The 18,372-nt window shown below is 35.0% G+C and overlaps 1 protein-coding gene across 3 annotated transcripts in view; it reads right to left on the minus strand.

The window, feature by feature from the left end:
* Nucleotides 1-7,259: 7,259 nt before the first annotated feature.
* The window catches only part of SCLT1 (sodium channel and clathrin linker 1), a 201,833-nt gene continuing 190,720 nt past the window's right edge, over nucleotides 7,260-18,372 (minus strand). For all 3 annotated transcript variants that reach the window (XM_032147212.2, XM_032147220.2, XM_058436757.1), the window contains 3 exons: nucleotides 14,096-14,174; nucleotides 11,692-11,787; nucleotides 7,260-7,568 (listed from right to left, as the gene is read on the minus strand). In XM_032147212.2, coding sequence (XP_032003103.1) covers nucleotides 7,506-7,568; nucleotides 11,692-11,787; nucleotides 14,096-14,174 — 238 coding nt within the window. In that variant the 3' untranslated portion in view covers nucleotides 7,260-7,505. The remainder of the gene's footprint in view (nucleotides 7,569-11,691; nucleotides 11,788-14,095; nucleotides 14,175-18,372) is intronic.

Below are 18,372 nucleotides of genomic sequence, written 5' to 3' on the forward strand. Positions count from 1 at the left end.
TTCACTTCAGCTGTTCCCTGTACTACTTATTCAGTTTGGTATCTCTGCAATCCAGCTTTTCTGGAGTGTGAAGAGATTGCTTATTGGGCATCCCCTCTTGGATGTATACAGGTACTTGAGATTTTGGAACTCTTTCTATATCCTGTTTTAGAGAACGTCCCCCTAGACTGAAACCTGGGAGTCCTTTATGAATTCTTCAACTCTCACAGCCAAATAGTGATCAAGTCCTGTGTATTACATTTAATATTGCCTTAATATTTTTTGCTTCGGATCCCACCACCATTTGCTGTATAATTCAGGTCTCTTCATTTTTTGCCTGGATTACTGGTTTCCTTGACACAAGTCTTGCTGAAATTAATCTCTCCAGCATTTGGCTGAAGCCTTGCCAATGGTATCTCCATAGTGATAACTTCTGAAATAAAAGCTGATTTTGTCATTCCACATAGCCTTTGGGGGAACCTCCTGACTTCTGCAGATAATTACAAAGGTTTATCAAGTGGCAGGCACTGGTATGTATTATGTTAATTAGTTTAATCCTTATAACGTGAAGTAGGCACTATTATCTCCAATTTGCAGATGAGGAAACTGAGGCACAGAGAAATTAAGTAATTTGCTCAAGGTCAGTAGGGGTATATCTGGGATTCAATCCCAGCCTGCCTGGGATTGAGCTGAGATCGCGTCACTGCCCTCCAGCCTGGGTGACAGAGTGAGACTCGGTCTCAAAAAAAAAAAAAAAGTTCACACGAAGTAGTTTGCATATTTTTGAGTATACTTAGTACTACACGTGTAAACTTCAGTTAAATGAATTGGTAAAGTTAAATTTATTGGTAAAGCCAGTAAACTTGGTTAAAACATGTTAATGCACCGGTTAAAAGACTTTGAATATAACCTAATAGATAATGAGCAGGATAGTCTGCTTATGGTCAATTAGTTCCAGCCTTATTCTAGGGAGAATGGAATTAATTGTCACATGCATATTTATGTAACACACATACATACAAACATATTTACAGATCAAATATATATATATATGTGATCAAAGAAAACAACACTGCTATCAAAGAATAAAAAGAATAATTGAACATCCTAACACTGCTTGGAAAGTTTCAGAATTATTTAAAATCACATAGTTTCTTGATGTTGAGAACTAATATCTTAACACTAAATTAAAGCTATATAAAACCTCCAAGTCGGCATTTTTGTGATATAAAGTATAATAAATCCAGTTATTTTTACAAATGAATAAGCAATGCAGAATTAAGTAGCAAAGATGAAAATAACGTGTATTGTCATTCCTAATGTATCACCAATGTGTCCTGATATTCTCACTACTACTTGGCTTATATATGGCTGAGTTTTAAAAATTACATTTATAATTATGGGTTAATGTGATTATTTTACTCACTAATCTGGGTGATAGTTCTAACTTCAGGATTATGACCAGTGTAAAACAATTTCTTTATGAAGCAAATCTTTTTCTCTGGTGTTTCCCTTCCCATGCAACAGTTTCAAAGAGAGCTTTTCTCCTTTTTCCCACCAACTTTGGCTCTAATTCAGTTCCATCCTTGGAGCTTCTCTTTTTTATATCAAATGCTTGTGATGATATCTTTGCCTCAACTAGTCCCAAGTACTCTAAATACCTTTCAAACTGCATACTTTAAAATATCACACACTCTGAAAGGAAATTATGCATTATATCACTTTACAATAAACACAATTTAACATTTTTTTGGTCGATTAAAATTGGTAAAATTGTCATCGCTCATTGAAGAAATCTGGAAACTTTCAAAGGAGGTATTAAGCTAATTATTATAACTTCCTTTGCTTAGATCTATTTTTTTCTACTACTTTACTTACATTTAGGTTGTGGCCAATTTTTTTTCTAGGTCTGGAAAATTTACCAAATCCCAGTAGATACGAAGATACTTTCTTCTAGCAAGTTTTTTAGGGATATATACATAATCTGAAAACCAAAAGAGCTTTTTGGGTAGTCCAGTCAGAAAGGGAATTAAAAAAAGAGGCTCACTAGGGAGGGGGGAGGGATAGCATCAGGACATATACCTAATGTAAATGACAAGTTAATGGGTGCAGCACACCAACATGGCACATGTATACATATGTGACAAACCTGCACGTTGTGCACATGTACCCTAGAACTTAAAGTATAAAAAAAAAAAAAAAGAGGCTCACAGCTCAGACTTGTTTTAAGGTTGATGAATGAAAAAGTGGAAGTAGAATTTTTCGAAACCTATTTGGCATCTATATATTCAATCAAGAACGCTGATCCTTGAACTGCAAGGACAGAGTGGACACTGGTAAGATGATGAGGGTCACTTGAAGTCTAGAATGTGTGAAGAACTTATATGAGAGCATCTAGATGTTTACAGTGAGTTCAAGCCTCCTGACCCAGATGAATTACATCCCATGACACTTGGAGAACCTATAAAGGTTACTTTTGAATCACTGTCAGCAAATGGGAGAGGTGTCAAAATTATAAATTCCTCAAACTCTAAAGATACAATGTTGCACAATAGTACAATTCTGGTGTTGACCAGATCTGGTCTGAAATCCAGCTGTGCCACCTGCCAGCTATGTGGCCCCGAGCAAATGATTTAACTTTTACTATAACTCATATCTTTGGAAAGGAAATAACACCTACCTAGAAGGGCTGTCGAACTATATGAGGTAATAAATGCAAAATGTTAGCATGATGCACAGCACATGACAGATGCTCCACAAATAGACATTATTAATACACATAAGCATGTTACCATAATCCAGAGAAACTCTCCATTGGATTGTGTTAGTTATTTGAAGAAATATGCTTATAACTTCTCTTATTCTCTTTTAACCCATAGAGTAGTTTAAATGAAAGGAGATCTAGTCTCTTTTAATCTTCCTAGATGTAAATATTAAAGATTTCCTTATATTTTATATTATGCTCTGATAGCTTTTTCATTCATTGAAAAAAAGGACTCTGCTGCCATAGAATGAAAACATTGAATGAAAACTTCCATAATGCCTTATCAAACGAATTAGTTTTAACAAACATAAAAGGAACATGCTGTGATTACTAGGATGCTACATGGATTTACTAAGAAGGCTAACTTACTTTTCATTTTGGACAGGATTACTAGATTACATCTGGAAAATATGACTAGTATGGCATAAATGAACTTTTGCTGGGCAGAAGGCTGGATTTTTCTTGATGTTCTTATGATAGTGTACAAGTAGCAATATGGGCCAGATTAAAAACAGGTTGAATTACCACATCTGACATGTGCTGATCAGTTATTCATTAAGGAAGTTGGTGCTTGGTATGCTCTGAGACTGTCTATATTTCAATCTCTCTGGTCCTCTTCTTTTTTTCAATGGTTCGAATGAAAATATGGGTAGCATGTTTATCCAATGTGTGGCTAGCATTCATTGTAAATCAAAAATTGTCTGTGGTGCAAGAAATATAGCAGTAAATAAAGATAGACATGGCCCTTATCATACCTTTCGAGCTATCAAATGAGGTAACAGAATTAGGAGCTAAAATGACCTCAGCAGGTTATAATAATGTAATTAAATTTAATAGGGATAAATGACTAGTCCTGCATTTGGGCAAAGATTTGGCTTAGCAACAAAACCTTTGAAAAAGACTTAGGATTTTAGTTGACAACACGCTCACTATTTGTGCAACAGTGTGATTCAACTTTCCGTCCAAAAAAGCTAACATAATTTTAAGCTGCATTAATGGAAGTGTAAACTATAGAACAGTAATTCACATTTTTTACTCATCCTAAACCCTGAAAAATATATGTACATTTCAATGAATCACTAACTACAGTGACCCTAGAAGCATGATTTCCTAAGAAAGTATGTTTCAGAATCTTCTTGGGGTGGGGAAAAGAGAAAGGGTACATAGTTTGAAACCATATCTATTCTCTGGAGATCTAATAAGTTGTCTGCTTACACATCGGCAAGTATCACACATGGGGGGCACCTATGAGAACATGGGACATTATATGTGAGTGTTTTGCAGTGAATTCTTGAGCTAGAGGGTACCAGTGTTGTAAAAAATTTCTTTTAAGATGCCTTTCTGTCCTATGACTTTTATTATCTAAGCGTATTTTTCTTCCTTATATAAATATTATTAACATTGTCCCCAAAGCCATATATTTTTCTAAGGTTTAAGGGATGGTAAGGGACAGGTTTTTATCTGTAACCTCGGTACTGCAATCTCTCTGTCTACATGTTTGTGTGTATATATGTATGTTTTAGGTAAACTAGACAAATTTAATTATTTTTGATAAACATTTTTGCAAAAAAGCTCATTACAAATTTATTTTGAAAAAAATGATAAAAGACATTATGGTTAAATAACAGAATTTATAGTAAAATGTTTAAAGTGTTTTTTCATTCTTTCTTGATTTGAGAGTTGGTTAGGCAAGACTGTGTAACTATGAAATATTTAATATTTGCAGACTTAATGAGTGACTGAATTGTTGCTAATGTTTTCCAATGTTTGGGGTAGTTATAATTCTCACACCAGAGAAGAAATTAGAAGATTGTTGCCTGCTTTAGTTTGCATATTTGTATACAAAGGGAAGAAGAGGTAATCATATCTCCTTTCTTCTTCAGGGAGAAACAATAAAGAAACATGAATAAATAAAATGAACTAGCTGTCTTGTCCTCAATTGCAGATCTATATCATTTCTTATCTCTCTTTCCTACTCATTTCTCCTGTATAGTAAAATACAGTTCACAGAATGATACTGTTTGTATCATTTATAAGTGAAGATTGACCTATATGAGAAGTGTTAAAAACTCCACTACATTTTTACATTGGAAATTATTAACAAACTTTTCCGAAAAGAAAAAAAACCATCAAGTTTAGTTCTGTTGCTAAACATACCTTAAGCCTGTTCAAATTCAACAGAAGTCAGAAAGGCATATTATCTGCATATTAGCAGCCTATTCTTCTCTTGGAGAATATCTAAGTATGCAAGGAGATACAAGAGAAGATGGGTTATCAGGATGTGAAGAGTAGTTGCCTGTGGCCAAAGTTTGGAGAAAGTATCTATGTTCAGAGATTTTACCTTGAAAAAATGTGTCTGGAAAGTTAGATTTTTTTGAAAAAGTATAATAATATAATACTTATATTCCATGTGCTAGATGTTAGTTTCTGAGGTGCTTTCTTCGACAGTCTCATACTTTTGTCAGACATAAAATTCTAACATCCCTAAAATTTTTAAAAAATAAATTATATGTTCTATAAATATGAATATGAACATAACTCTTACGACATGGAAATTAGTCTGTGAATGACCTGGGAAGGAATTTAAAGAATCAAATGAAAAATTCTTCAAGAAATGAAAATAAGCTATGTGCCTCCAATCTGATTACCATTTAACTACCATATAGGTATGATTTGGTCTCATCATTGCATTTGATACTAGCAACCATGTGCCTTCCTTGAGTGTTTTATCATGTTGGAGTCTCTTTGTTATGACCCTCTCATTTCTCCTATTTAGTCTCCTTTAATGACTCATCTTCATGAGCTCATTCAACAAATAAAGACATTCTTTAAGGTCCTGTTCTTAAAAACTCAGTTTTTGAAAAAGGAGTTATTGAATACCCTCCATGTGCCAGGGACTATATTGGGTGCTAGGGATAAAATGAATGACAGTACATGTGGTCTTACTCTTAGAGAGCTTGTACTCTGTTGGGGAGAAGATGACATTAAAGAAAATATTCCAAAAAGAGTTAATTACAAATTTTGACAAGTGCTATGAAGGAAAACTATGGTGCACTATTAAGAGCAATATAAGAAGGGGATCTTACTGAGGCTAGGGAAGGCCTCTGAGGAACTGATATTTGAGTAGAGATCTGAAAAGTGTATAAATAAAAAAGTCCATGCAGATGCCAGACACGGTGGCTCAGGCCTGTAATCCCAGCACTTTGAGAGGCCGAGGCGGGCAGATCACTTGAGGTCAGAAGTTCGAGACCAGCCTCGCCAAGATGGTGAAACCCCATCTCTATTAAAAATAGAAAAATTAGTGGGTGTGGTGGCGGGTGCCTATAATCCCAGCTACTTGGGAGGCTGAGGCAGGAGAATTGCTTGAACCTGGGAGGCAGAGGTTGCAGTGAGCCGAGATCATGCCTCTATACTCCAGCCTGGTAATGGAGTGAGACTCTGTCTCAAAAAAAAAAAAAAAAAAAAAAAGTACATGCAGAGACCCTGTATTGGGAGGGAGGATTATATATTGACAAAAGTAAAAGAAGGCCATCAAAGTCAGAGCATAAGAAATGGAGGGGAAGAATAGTGTGGGAGGATGCTGAAGAGATTGCTATTGACATCATGGAAGGCCCCAAGGGAAGCTCTTCCACTTCCACAGCTTCAATTCTCACCTCCACGCAAAAGACTCCTATCACACACCAGGGCCTGTCGAGGGGTGAAAGCGTAGGGGAGGGATAGCATTAGGAGAAATACCTAATGTAGATAACAGGTTGATGGGTGCAGCAAACCACTATGGCACAGGTATACCTATCTAACAAACCTGCATGTTCTGCACATTTACCCTAAAACTTAAAATATGATAATAATAATAATAAAAAAAGATTCCTATGACTATCTTAACTGTTAGCACCAGTACTAAATTTCTGACTGATGGCTGAATATCTACACGTGAATGTTTTCATGTCACCTTCAACTCAAACTCATTTCTTTTATCTGGACAACTGCAGCAGTCTCCTAATTGGTTATCCAGATGCAAACCTCTCTGCTTTAATCAACAGAAACCAGGGTGCACTAGGTTCAAACCAGAGTATAGGTACATGTATCTATAAAGATCAACAGGACTTCAATAGTTCAATGCCATGCAGTCTTAGCACCTAAGATCTCCATTTGATTAGTATTGCTTTAAGTAACATGTAAAAGACTCCTTCCAAATTCTTAAATATCAAGTTCCATAAATATTGAAAACTGTAAGTTAAAAATGAAGCACTACAATCATACATTAAAATACATGACAGCATCATTTTAGAAAATGCACAATTTATTACATTTATGAGTTCATAATAAAATGGATACTTAGGAACTTTAAAAATGAGTTGGAAGTAACAATTAGATGTAAAATTCTCACATCTTGGAAACCGAAATATTAAATTCTAGAATTTTCTTAAAAACTCTTATGAAATAGAAATTTGCATAGTTTGAAAATTATTATGTCCTTTCAAGGGAAAAAAGAGGAATTAAAAAACAGACACGTTGATGAAGGCAATGAGTTCTTCTCAGCTGGTTTATTCTCCACTGAAGCTCAATATAGGATTATATTTTCTTTACTTACAGGAAGTGGTCACTGCTCTGTTTTCCAATAACCCTTAAAACAGAACAACAATGCTTACGCAAAATAACACAAGCCTTAACTATTATACTTTGCAGGCTTTACCATTTCAATACACTTCTAGTCCAACTGCTTTCCCAACTCTAAAGTTCTGTGAGTGAACTATGAATATTTTTAAATATTTTCCAGATTCATCGGGGAGGCTGCTTTTCTTCTCTGCACTGTAATCACACTGAGCTGCAATTAAAATAAACAATCGGTAAATAGTTACTTTTTCTGTGGAAAATCTTAGATTAATACAAAGTAGAATGCATCACAACCTATAAGTACTGAAATGGTCTTATTGGAAAGGGTTTTGTAAATGATCTTTTTCTTTTTGAGGCAATCTTGCTCTGTTGCCCAGGCTGGAGTACCAGTCACAGCTCAATGTAGGCTTGACCTCCCAGGATCAAGTGATCCTTTTACTTCAGCCTCTTCAGTAGCCACTATGCCTGGTTAATTTTAATTTTTAATTTTTTTCAGAGACAGGGTCTCACTATGTTGCCCAGACCAGCCTTGAACTCTTGGGCTCAAGCAATCCACCCACCTTGGTCTCAAAGTACTGGGATTATAGGTATAAGCCACTGTGCCCAGTCAGTGATCATTTTAAAATTAATTTCTATTTTACTCTTGAAACTTTAAAATGTCTATTAAATTAGAGAAATGCAGGTCAAATAAGACATTCTATAGCTCAGGGTGATATGCTTAGAATTGTAAAACATATTCCAGATGGATGAAAAACATCTAGATAAAAGTTAATCAGGAAAGTTTCTAAAACACAAACGAATGTGAGCCAACACAATGCAAGGCTAATAATAAAGTGATGATAGATTATAACAAAAAAAGTCTAATAGAAAGATAATCTTTAAATGTTAGTAGGAATTAGTAATATATACACATGGTAAAAAAAGATCTAACAGTACAAAACGGTAGACAGCATAAAGGATGTCTCGTTTCCATTGCTGTCTTTCATTCCATAGACCCCTCTCCAGATACAACCACTATTTCCAGTTTTAAAGTATGTTTCCAGAAATATTTTAAATGAGAATATATGTATTTCTTCATTCCTTTAATTTAAAAAATGATGAAAGTATTATAAACACTTTTCATCTTTTTTTTTTCTTCTAAATAATCTACCTTAGAAATAGCTCTATGTTAGGCCTGTTATACTTTATTCCTCTTAATAGCTGCAAACTATTCCTCTGTATGAATACTCCATATAACTAGTCTGCTATTGTTCGGAATTTGTTTGGTTTTTAATCTTTTAAAAGGAGAGACAATGCTTCAATCAGTATTTTTACATGTTTGCTTCCTGGCAAAAATGTTTCCAGGTGCAAGTATGGGTCAAAGGTTACATACATTTACAGTTTTTGAAAGATACTGCCAAACTGTGCTTCAGAGACTGTACCAACATGTGCTTATATCAGTAATACGTGAAAGTGCCAGCACAATGCATTTCCAAACTTCATGATCTGATAGGTGAAAAATGATGTGATTACAGTTTAAATTTGTATTTGTCTTATAGGTGAGGATGAACATCTTTTTAAATGTTTAAAAGCCATCTGTCCTTCTTTCTCCATAAACTTCCTTTATATATTTGTCTACAGGACTGTAGCATTTTTTGAAAACTTAGGCATCCTTTATATGTGTTTAGGGCATTAGCCTTTTGTCATATATGGTACAAATATTTTTCTCGGTTTGTCACTGACTTTATGACTTCTTCTGATACAGAAATTTGAAACTGTGATCATATTAATTTTTTTTCTTAGTTTCTAGGTTTTGTGTTCTTGCATTGAAAGGCTTCACCACACTGATTAAAAAAACTCATATGTTAACAGAACACAGTATGACATTCAACCATTTAGAGTGATACACTTAGAATGGATGAATAATGTGTAGAGAAAGTTAATCAGAAAAGCACATTTAGAGCACAGTGCATCAGCACGATTCAGGGCTTGTCTTGAACCAGTAACACGATGCTGCACTGCACTATGGTAAGTGTGATGTGTCAGAGATGGTAATAATTTTTAAATTTTCTTCATTTTGTTAATATGCATTTAGTAGGATATTATTTCTAATAGCGCTTTTTCAGTTTTTATAGGAAAATTAGAAGATTCAGAGAGGGCAAAGATAAAAATTAAAAAAATAAAATGCATGTCTTACAAAGTTGATCACTTAGACTCATTTAAAACAGAAAAAATATTAACTCCAGGGAAGAAATTCCTTTTTGGGTAAGGGGAAAGTGCTGAATAATTACCTTCCATCTTCAAATAAGAACAGAATGGAAGGAGAAAAGCTTAGGGAAAGATTTATTACAGAACAATTCGTGAAGTGGTTACTGACAAAACATTTTAAAAAGGTTAGTCAAAAGGATGGTGGAATCTTTGCCATTGGAGAGTTTAAACAACAGAAGAAACATCAGTACTAGACTGTTTAGGTTTAATTTTTTCAGGGGAGAAACTAAACTAGATGCTAACTGGTTATATAATTAATGTCCTGTAATTGTACCCTTTTTACTATAGAACTCAACATAGTTGATTTTACGTAGACATTTTCTTTGCCATTTGCCTTAAAAAAGGTAAACGTGAAGCTTTAAGGATTATGACACAGAAATTTAATTTCTTATGTATCTGTCTAAATATCTACTTACCACTATAGGAAATGCTTTACATGTGTTCTTTTGATCCTTTAATAACCATATGAGGGAGGTATTATTATCCTATATTAAACATGAGGAAACTGAGGCTTAGAGAAGTTGAAATTGCCCAAAGTCATATGCTTTTACTTAATGGCACTAAATGGCACTAAGCGATTTGCCTGACACCAAAACACATACTCTCCAGATACTATCCAGTGCACCTAACTTCTGTTACCTTATAACCTAAATACATTCTTGAATAATTAGCTAACCCATTAGTTAATTCATAACTTCATAAGACATAAAAATTATTTGAAAAGGCTATAATTACTTTCAAGAGGGAGAGGAACAGAAGGATAAATTATTATTAAATTTTCTTTAAGTGGCACGCCATGTTCGTAACAGAAGTAGATTTAAAAAAATCTGTAAACATCATGAACATAAACTGAATTCAGCAAGCAGAGTGGCTTTACTATGTATAAAATGCTGTAATAGTTAAGAATATTAATTTTGATTGAAATAATACATTTATAAGCAAATATAATTAATAATATAGTAATTTGATTGTTTTTGTTTTCTCACCTGCCCTATCTATCTATCCATTTCAACTGTCTGTGTCTAGTCTATCTTTATAATCACTGAACTGGTCTCATTTTGTTCCTCATATGAGGGACTATTGCTTCTACTTTACAATCAAGGGCCCACTTCATTTATATGATGCGTGTGTATTAAGAGAAATTATCCCTTAGTATTTCATTGATATTCTGCATTTTCTACTCTATTTCCCACTGGACAACTTTTAGATTGTATTTTAGATTTTTTTGGTCATATGAAAATATGCATTAAGTAAATTAACCTGTAAGTCAAGGAATTTTTTTCCACTGAAAAGTAAAATAAAAACAAAGGCAGTGAAATTTGAAATACTACATTCAAAGCAATATTATCTACTTTCAAATCTGTTAGTGAATCTCTGCCTAGTTTTAGACAGGACATAATTCTAGAGCAGTGTTGTGTAACAGAACTTTTTGTTATGACAGAAATGTTCCATATCTACGCTGTCCAATGTGATAGCCCTAGCTGCGTATGGCTATTGAGCACTTGAAATCTGACTAGTATGACTGAGGATCTCAATTTTAAATTAAATTTAATTTAAATTAATTTAAATAAATTTAAATATAAATAGTGGCCTGTGGCTAGAGGCTATGATAGTTAGACAGTATTTTTCTTTTTTCTTAAATTGAGACAGGGTCTCACTCTGTCCGCCAGGCTGGAGTGCAGTGGCACAAACATGGCTCACTGCAGCTTCGACTTCTTGGGCCCAAGCCATCCTCCTGCCTCAGCCTTCCGAGTAGTTGGAAACAGAGGTATGCGCCACTATACTTGGCTAATTTTTAAAATTTTTTGTAGAGAAAAGGTATTGCCATGTTTCGCAGGATGGTCTTGAACTCCTGGCCTCAAGTGATTCTCCTGCCCAGGCCTCCCAAATTGCTGGCATTACAGTTGCGAGCCACCACGCATAGCTTATTTTTGTTTCCAATGTTTACTTTTTCAACCTCACATATTAAAGGGATTAATTTTAAAATCTGTTAATTTAGTAAAAATAAACTATTAAGTTCTCTGGGAACTTCTAAAAAACTTATCTTTGAACTGTTTATTATCTAGGGATAAGGGGATTCTCCCTACCTGCTGGGAAGCTGAAGCAGCTCTCTCTTCTGCCTGACTTAGACGCCTTTGAAGTCTGTTGGCTTTTTCTTGATGCTCTAGAATTAGCTTTTCATTCTATTAAGGGGAAATAGAAAACAAGTTAGAAATCCATATGTGACGTGGAGATGTTTTGTGGAATAATCAATGAAAAATCTGGACATCACTTTACCACTTATAAAATACAAACAATTATCTCCAAATTTACATTTTTCAAGTTATGAGCTTTAAAATACAAACTTGGTTTTACATTCTTAATAAATTGTTTTCTTTCTCCCACATGCCAACAAAGAAAGTGAATTAACAAATCTCAAAGCAAAATGACTCGGAAGAATAAGACTTTCAATTTGTGAAGCTTATTGCTTCAGAATCGCCTGGACTGTGAAAACACAGAATGCTGGGCCTTACAACCAGAGCTTTAGTAGGGGTGGGATGAACTGTTTCTGTATGTTCCCCAAGACATCTGCATACTCCAGAGTCTATTAGGGTCAAAAGAGCTATTAGGCACTGTTAGGGGTTGAATTGTGTCCTAACCCCCAGTACCTGGGAATGTGACCTTATTTGGAAAGACAGTCCTTGCAGATGATCAAGTTGAGATGAGATCATTAGGGTGGACCATAATCCATATGACTGGTGTCGTCATAAAAGGGGAAATTTGGACACAGAGACATACAAGTACAAAGGAAAGACCAGTTGAAGACACAGAGAGAACACAATCTACAAGCCAAGGAATGTCTGAGGCTACCAGAAGCTGGGAGAAAGGCATGGAACAGATTCTCCCTCACAGATCTCAGAAGGAACTAACAATGTCAACACCTCAATTTTGGACTTCTAGCCTCTGGAACTAAGAGACAATTATTTTCCGTTGTTTAAGCCACCCGGTTTCTAATACTTTGTTATGGCAAGAACGATACAGGCACCATGAATACAAAGCTGTCACAACATACTGTCAGGAAGACAAGTGCAAATAATCTATCAATTAAAAAATGGATTAGCTCTCTCCATACTTACTAGCCTGGTTATAGTACATCTGAAAAAAATATTTTTGTACAACTAGAATTGTTAAACAGTTTTTCTGGCACTTACCTGAATGAGATAATAATACAAGCCTAATCAGAAAGAGTTAGAAAAACACATTTTCTGTGAAGAACCAGAAACTTACAGTTCCCATGTCCTAACATACAAGTGATAAGAATGAATGTTATGGCTATTACAGTAATACAAAATATTGAAATAACAGTATCCTGCTAAAATGAGCTTATTATATTTCTTATTATGCCCAAAAGCAAAATTAAATGTTATGAAGAGAACTATATTGGCTGGTCCAATATATGTAGCCTTTAAATTTTAAGAAGCACATCATATGCTAGAGAAAACGGGGGAAAAATTTAAATATGTAGCCTTTCAATTTTAAGAAGCACATCATATGCTAGAGAAAACGGGGGAAAAATTCCATCATCTGTAATAATCATTTTCATATTTATAATCAGACTTCATACAATGCAACTTCTATACTGCTACTATAATGGTTGAGGAACAGTTCAGATTGAGTAAATCCTAATATATGCAACTGTTCCTTTTCTATTCATCATTTTGGTTGCTTTTGATCTTCCTATATTATTAACATTACTGTACTGAGTATCTTCTTTTAAATTTTTTCGTATTTTAAATTACTCATTAGAATAGATATCTGGAAGTGGGAGCTACCTGAAAGATTATTTTAATGGCTATTCCTCAATTAATTTCTAAATGGCTCATATCAATTCATAATGCCATGATGCTTAGGAGTAATGATTTCACTATAGCTCCTACAGTAGACCACAAAGATGGAGTAGACCATATATTCAGGGAAATTCCAACAAACATTTGAAGTCAGAACATCAAATGAGATCTAAAAAGCCCCAATCATAATCCAAAAATTGTTTACTTTTTGAACGCCTCAAGGAAAAAAACTTGAACTCTTGCTATATTTAGTTCTAAGGCATAAATCTAAATATATTTTAATATATTCCAGTAGGCAAAAGTATTTTTTATGTGATGTGTCTTTTGGGATGGATTAAAACGAAAAAAGATCAATGGGTTAAAAAATAATTTTAGAGATGCATAAGAATAAAGGGGATCCTAATACATTCTCTGAAATACTACACAAGTTCTATTGGTAAAACAGAAGTAAGAGCTCTACCTTTTATTATTTACATATGATGAATCACTGACGTTCAAAGCTTTTATTCACATTATATTGCGTGTGGGCTTTTAGGGTTATGGATGATTTCTGTATTGTTATTTCCAAGTAGAGAAATAATTTGGATTTGGCTCAGGTAAAATTCTATAACATGTGTATCAAGCTGCAGCAGAAAGCAACTTCCCAGGGTAGTCATTATCTCACCTCAACTACCTTTTCATTTGCCATTTCCAGCTGAGAAAGCAGCTTTTGGGTATGAAGTTTCTGTCGACTCAGCTCACTCCTATTAATCAAAAGAGAGCACCAAAAAATCCATTAATATAATTGTTCCAAATAGAAAACAGAATCTTTATTAGCAAGATACATGTTCAAGATTTGAACAAAAATATCATCTTGATGTGGAAAATAAAGTCACTTACTAATAGACCATATCTCAAGGACTCATTTCTTTTTAGTAAAATACACATATATTCTAGAGATTAGTTGCACAACAATGTGTATATATGTAACACTATTGAATTGTACACTTAAAAATAGTTAAGGTGGTAAGTTTTATGTGTATTTTATCATAATTTAAAAAATTTTATCACAATTAAAATGGTAAATTTTATGTCTATTTTGCCAAACTAAAAAAAGCAAAATAAAAACACATATTTTAAAAGTACAAAAGTTATCTTCAACATTATTTTGAGATACTATTAGACACTAAAATAAAAGCATACTCATATTAAAAAGATACAGTATTTATTATTACAAAATCTTGTAAGCCACTGTGCTTCTTAGCTATAGTAAGCCTTTTTTTTTTTTTTTTTTGAGACGGAGTCCCACTCTGTAGCCCAAACTGAAGTGCAGTGGCATGATCTTGGCTCACTGCAACCTCTGCCTCCCAGGGTCAAGTGATTTGTGATTCTCGTGCCTCATCCTCCCGAGTAGCTGGGACTACAGGCGTGCACCACCACACCTGGATAATTTTTTGTATTTTAGTAGAGACGGGGTTTCACCATGTTGCCAAGGTTGGTCTTGAACTCCTGAGCTCAAGCAATCCACCCTCCTCGGCCTCCCAAAGTGCTGGGATTATAGGCATGAGCCACCGTGCCTGGCCTTAGTATGCATTTGTAAGATTCATATACAGTGCTTTTTAGGGGAGCTCAACTCTTAGAAATTTAAGGAAACATTAATTACTCCAGTATCACTTCAGTGCAGTATAGTTAGAATTCTTATTTATGTTTTGGTTGTAAATGTACTGTATTTTACTCATTCATATCATTTATGCTTCATTAGCTGAAATTATCTTATGCACAGAACTGTCTTCTTCTTGTCCAATGTATAAGTATTCTATTGCTTTTAGCCAAATGTCACTTCAAGAGTTTCAGGTTAAGGGTACATACAATGTAGCCTTAAAAATAATCTGAACAAAGATCAGATAAATTTGTGAGTATTACATATAAGGAATCAATGACATTCAAAGCTTTTCTTCACATCACACTGTGTGTGAACTTTTAGGGTTATGATGGTTATGGATGATTTCTGTATCATTATTTCCAAGTAGAGAATTAATTTGGATTTGGCGCAGGTGAAATTCTTGATTCAGTATTGGGTTTTATCCTTTGACCTTACTTGTGCTTCTTCAATCAATAACAGATTAGCACTTCCAAAATAACTTCAGCTTTGATTTTTTTCAAATGAGCCAGCAAACAGCCTAAAAATTTGGTAAGCCTCTCAAGTATCCGATAGTTGAGTGAATAGTTGTTAAAAATAGCAAGTAATTTGTTATAAATATATAAAACAAAAAGCAATGTCACCACTATTCAATTATACAAATAGTTACTGAACATTCGTTACAGGCCAGGTGCAAGGTATGTGGTGGCAAACATAATTGTTGTCATCCTAGAACTGACAGACTACGAGGGAGATCAGTTATTCTAACTTAGTGATTTCATAAATACAGGTTCACTGACTATGAGGAGTTTGAGTATCTATCATTAATTCCATGACAGACAAACCAAAATGTATTGTTTTAGCTTTGAGTGATAATGACAAAATAGAATAAATTATTACGCTTAAAGTATCTTGTGCAGCTTAAAATTACTGCCCAACCATCTCCCCAACAACATAAGAAAAAAAACAACTAAAGAACGATAAACAAAATGACTAGTGGCCAGTCTTCTAGGTCAAATGTAATTACAGGTAAAAGTTATGCATATTAGGGCTGATGAAAAATAAATTGTGAGTATAATTGAGATTAAGATGAAACAATTATCACATTTATAAAGTTAGCCAAAATTCAGTTTACACAAAACCTTTTCAGGAAAACACCTACTTGTACAATTTCATGCCTAAACTATTCTTCACTTACTTACTCAAGACAATCTGAATGATGGATAGTAATGATTTTCCACAATATTTAAGATCACAAAGACACAAATCATTAAATGAAAATATACTTTAAGTTACCCTTAATCTATGTAAATATTTATCTCTTTATATATAAAGCTCTGTCTCCCCCATTGGATGGTGAGCAACTTTGTTATTCATTTTTATACTCAACAAAGCTTGGCAAATAATAGTGAAAATGATGTCATAATGATAATAAGAGCAAACATTTCCATAGTATTTGCTTACAATGTGCCAGGCACTGTTCTAGGTGCTTTCATAAATTAATTTAATATTTAGTTTGCATGACTAATATATAAAATCTCCATTTTTTTTTTTTGAGATGGTCTTGCTCTGTCCCCCAGGCTGGAGTGCAGTGATGCCATCTCGGCTCACTGCAAGCTCTGCCTCCCAGGCTCATGCCATTCTCCTGCCTCAGCCTCCCAAGTAGCTGGGACTACAGGCGCCTGCCACCACGCCCAGCTAATTTCTGTATTTTTAGTAGAGATGAGGTTTCACCATATTAGCCAGGATGGTCTCAATCTCCTGACCTTGTGAGCCGCCCTCCTCGGCCTCCCAAAGTGTTGGGATTACAGGCGTGAGCCACTGTGCCTGGCCCCGAAATCCCTATTTTTACATATGAGAAAATTAAAAAACAGAAATTAAAAAAATAAGTAACTTGCCTAGGGTCACATAGCTTGTCAGGTTTGTTTGTTTGTTTTTGAGACAGGGTCTCACTCTGTCACCCAGGCCAGAGTGCAGTGGCACAATCACGGCTCACTGCAGCCTCCACCTCCCAGGCTCAGGTGGTCCTCTTGCCTCAGCCTCCTGAGTAGCTGAGCCTACAGGTGCATGCCATCATGCCTGGCTAGTTTTTTTGTATTTTTTGTAGAGATAGAGTTTTGCCATATTGCCCAGGTTGATCTAGAACTGGGCTCAAGCAGTCCTCCCACCTTGGCCGCCCTTAGTGTTGGGATTACAAGCATGAGCCACTGCATCTTGTCAGTTGTAGAGTCAAGATTAAAAAAACTTGGTCCTTTGATTCCAAAGTCTGTGCTCTTAACCACTGCCCTACACTGTAACATGGCAGGCAAATAATGAAAGTTCGTTGAGTAAGTAACACACACATACACACAGACACACACACACACACACAGAGAGTATATGTGTGTGTGTATGTGTATTAGGCCTTCTAGGAATATGAAAATTTATATACTTACTTAGAAACCTAACAATTAAATTTTTACTTCAGACTTCTTCCCTAAAAGTCCAGTCTTAAATTCAAACTTAATAAGCCTAATATCAAGCTTTTTGCATTGTCCCACAAATCTACTTCTCATCCTGCTGCTCAGTTTTTATACTGACATCTCAGCCCAAGGTGTCTACGTTAAAAAGCTTAAAGTCAACTCCTATTTCTCGCTTTGTCTTTCTTTTTTTTGTGTGAGATGGAGTCTTGCTCTGTCTCCCAGGCTGGAGTGCAGTGGCGTGACCTTGGCTCACTGCAACCTCCACTTCCCAGTTCAAGTGATTCTCCTGCCCCAGCCTCCCCAGTAGCTGGGATTACAGGCACCCACCACCATGCCCAACTCATTTTTGTATTTTTAGTAGAGATGGGGTATCACCATGTTGGCCAGGCTGGTATCAAACTCCTGACCTCAGGTGATCCACCCTCCTCGGCCTCCCAAAGTGCTGGGATTACAGGCATGAGCCACCGTACCCAGCTTCTCACTTTGTCTTAAATGCAACATCTCATATACCCTGAAAGAGACTCTCTCTTTGATATGTCTCTTCCATCTATTTTTCATTCCTATTCAGTGTTACCATCCGAATTCAAGTTCTTAGAACTTAATTCTTAGATTTATTGTAACAACGAGCTGCTTGGGTTTCTCAATATCAGGTGAAACAATATATGTAAAGTACTCTACCACAGGGCATATGAATATACTCAACTAATATAGTGGGTTTCCCTCTCTAAACCATGTATCTCTAGCATACTTCTTTCTAAAATACCACTTTAATAATTTGCTTCTTTGAGCGATAATCTTCAATGGCTCTCAGCTATTGGACAAAATAGTCCAAATTCCTGAGAATGTCATAAGATCCTCCAA

This window comes from Hylobates moloch, unplaced genomic scaffold (genome assembly GCF_009828535.3).
Source record: "Hylobates moloch isolate HMO894 unplaced genomic scaffold, HMol_V3 SCAFFOLD_3, whole genome shotgun sequence".
Lineage (NCBI taxonomy): Eukaryota > Metazoa > Chordata > Mammalia > Primates > Hylobatidae > Hylobates > Hylobates moloch.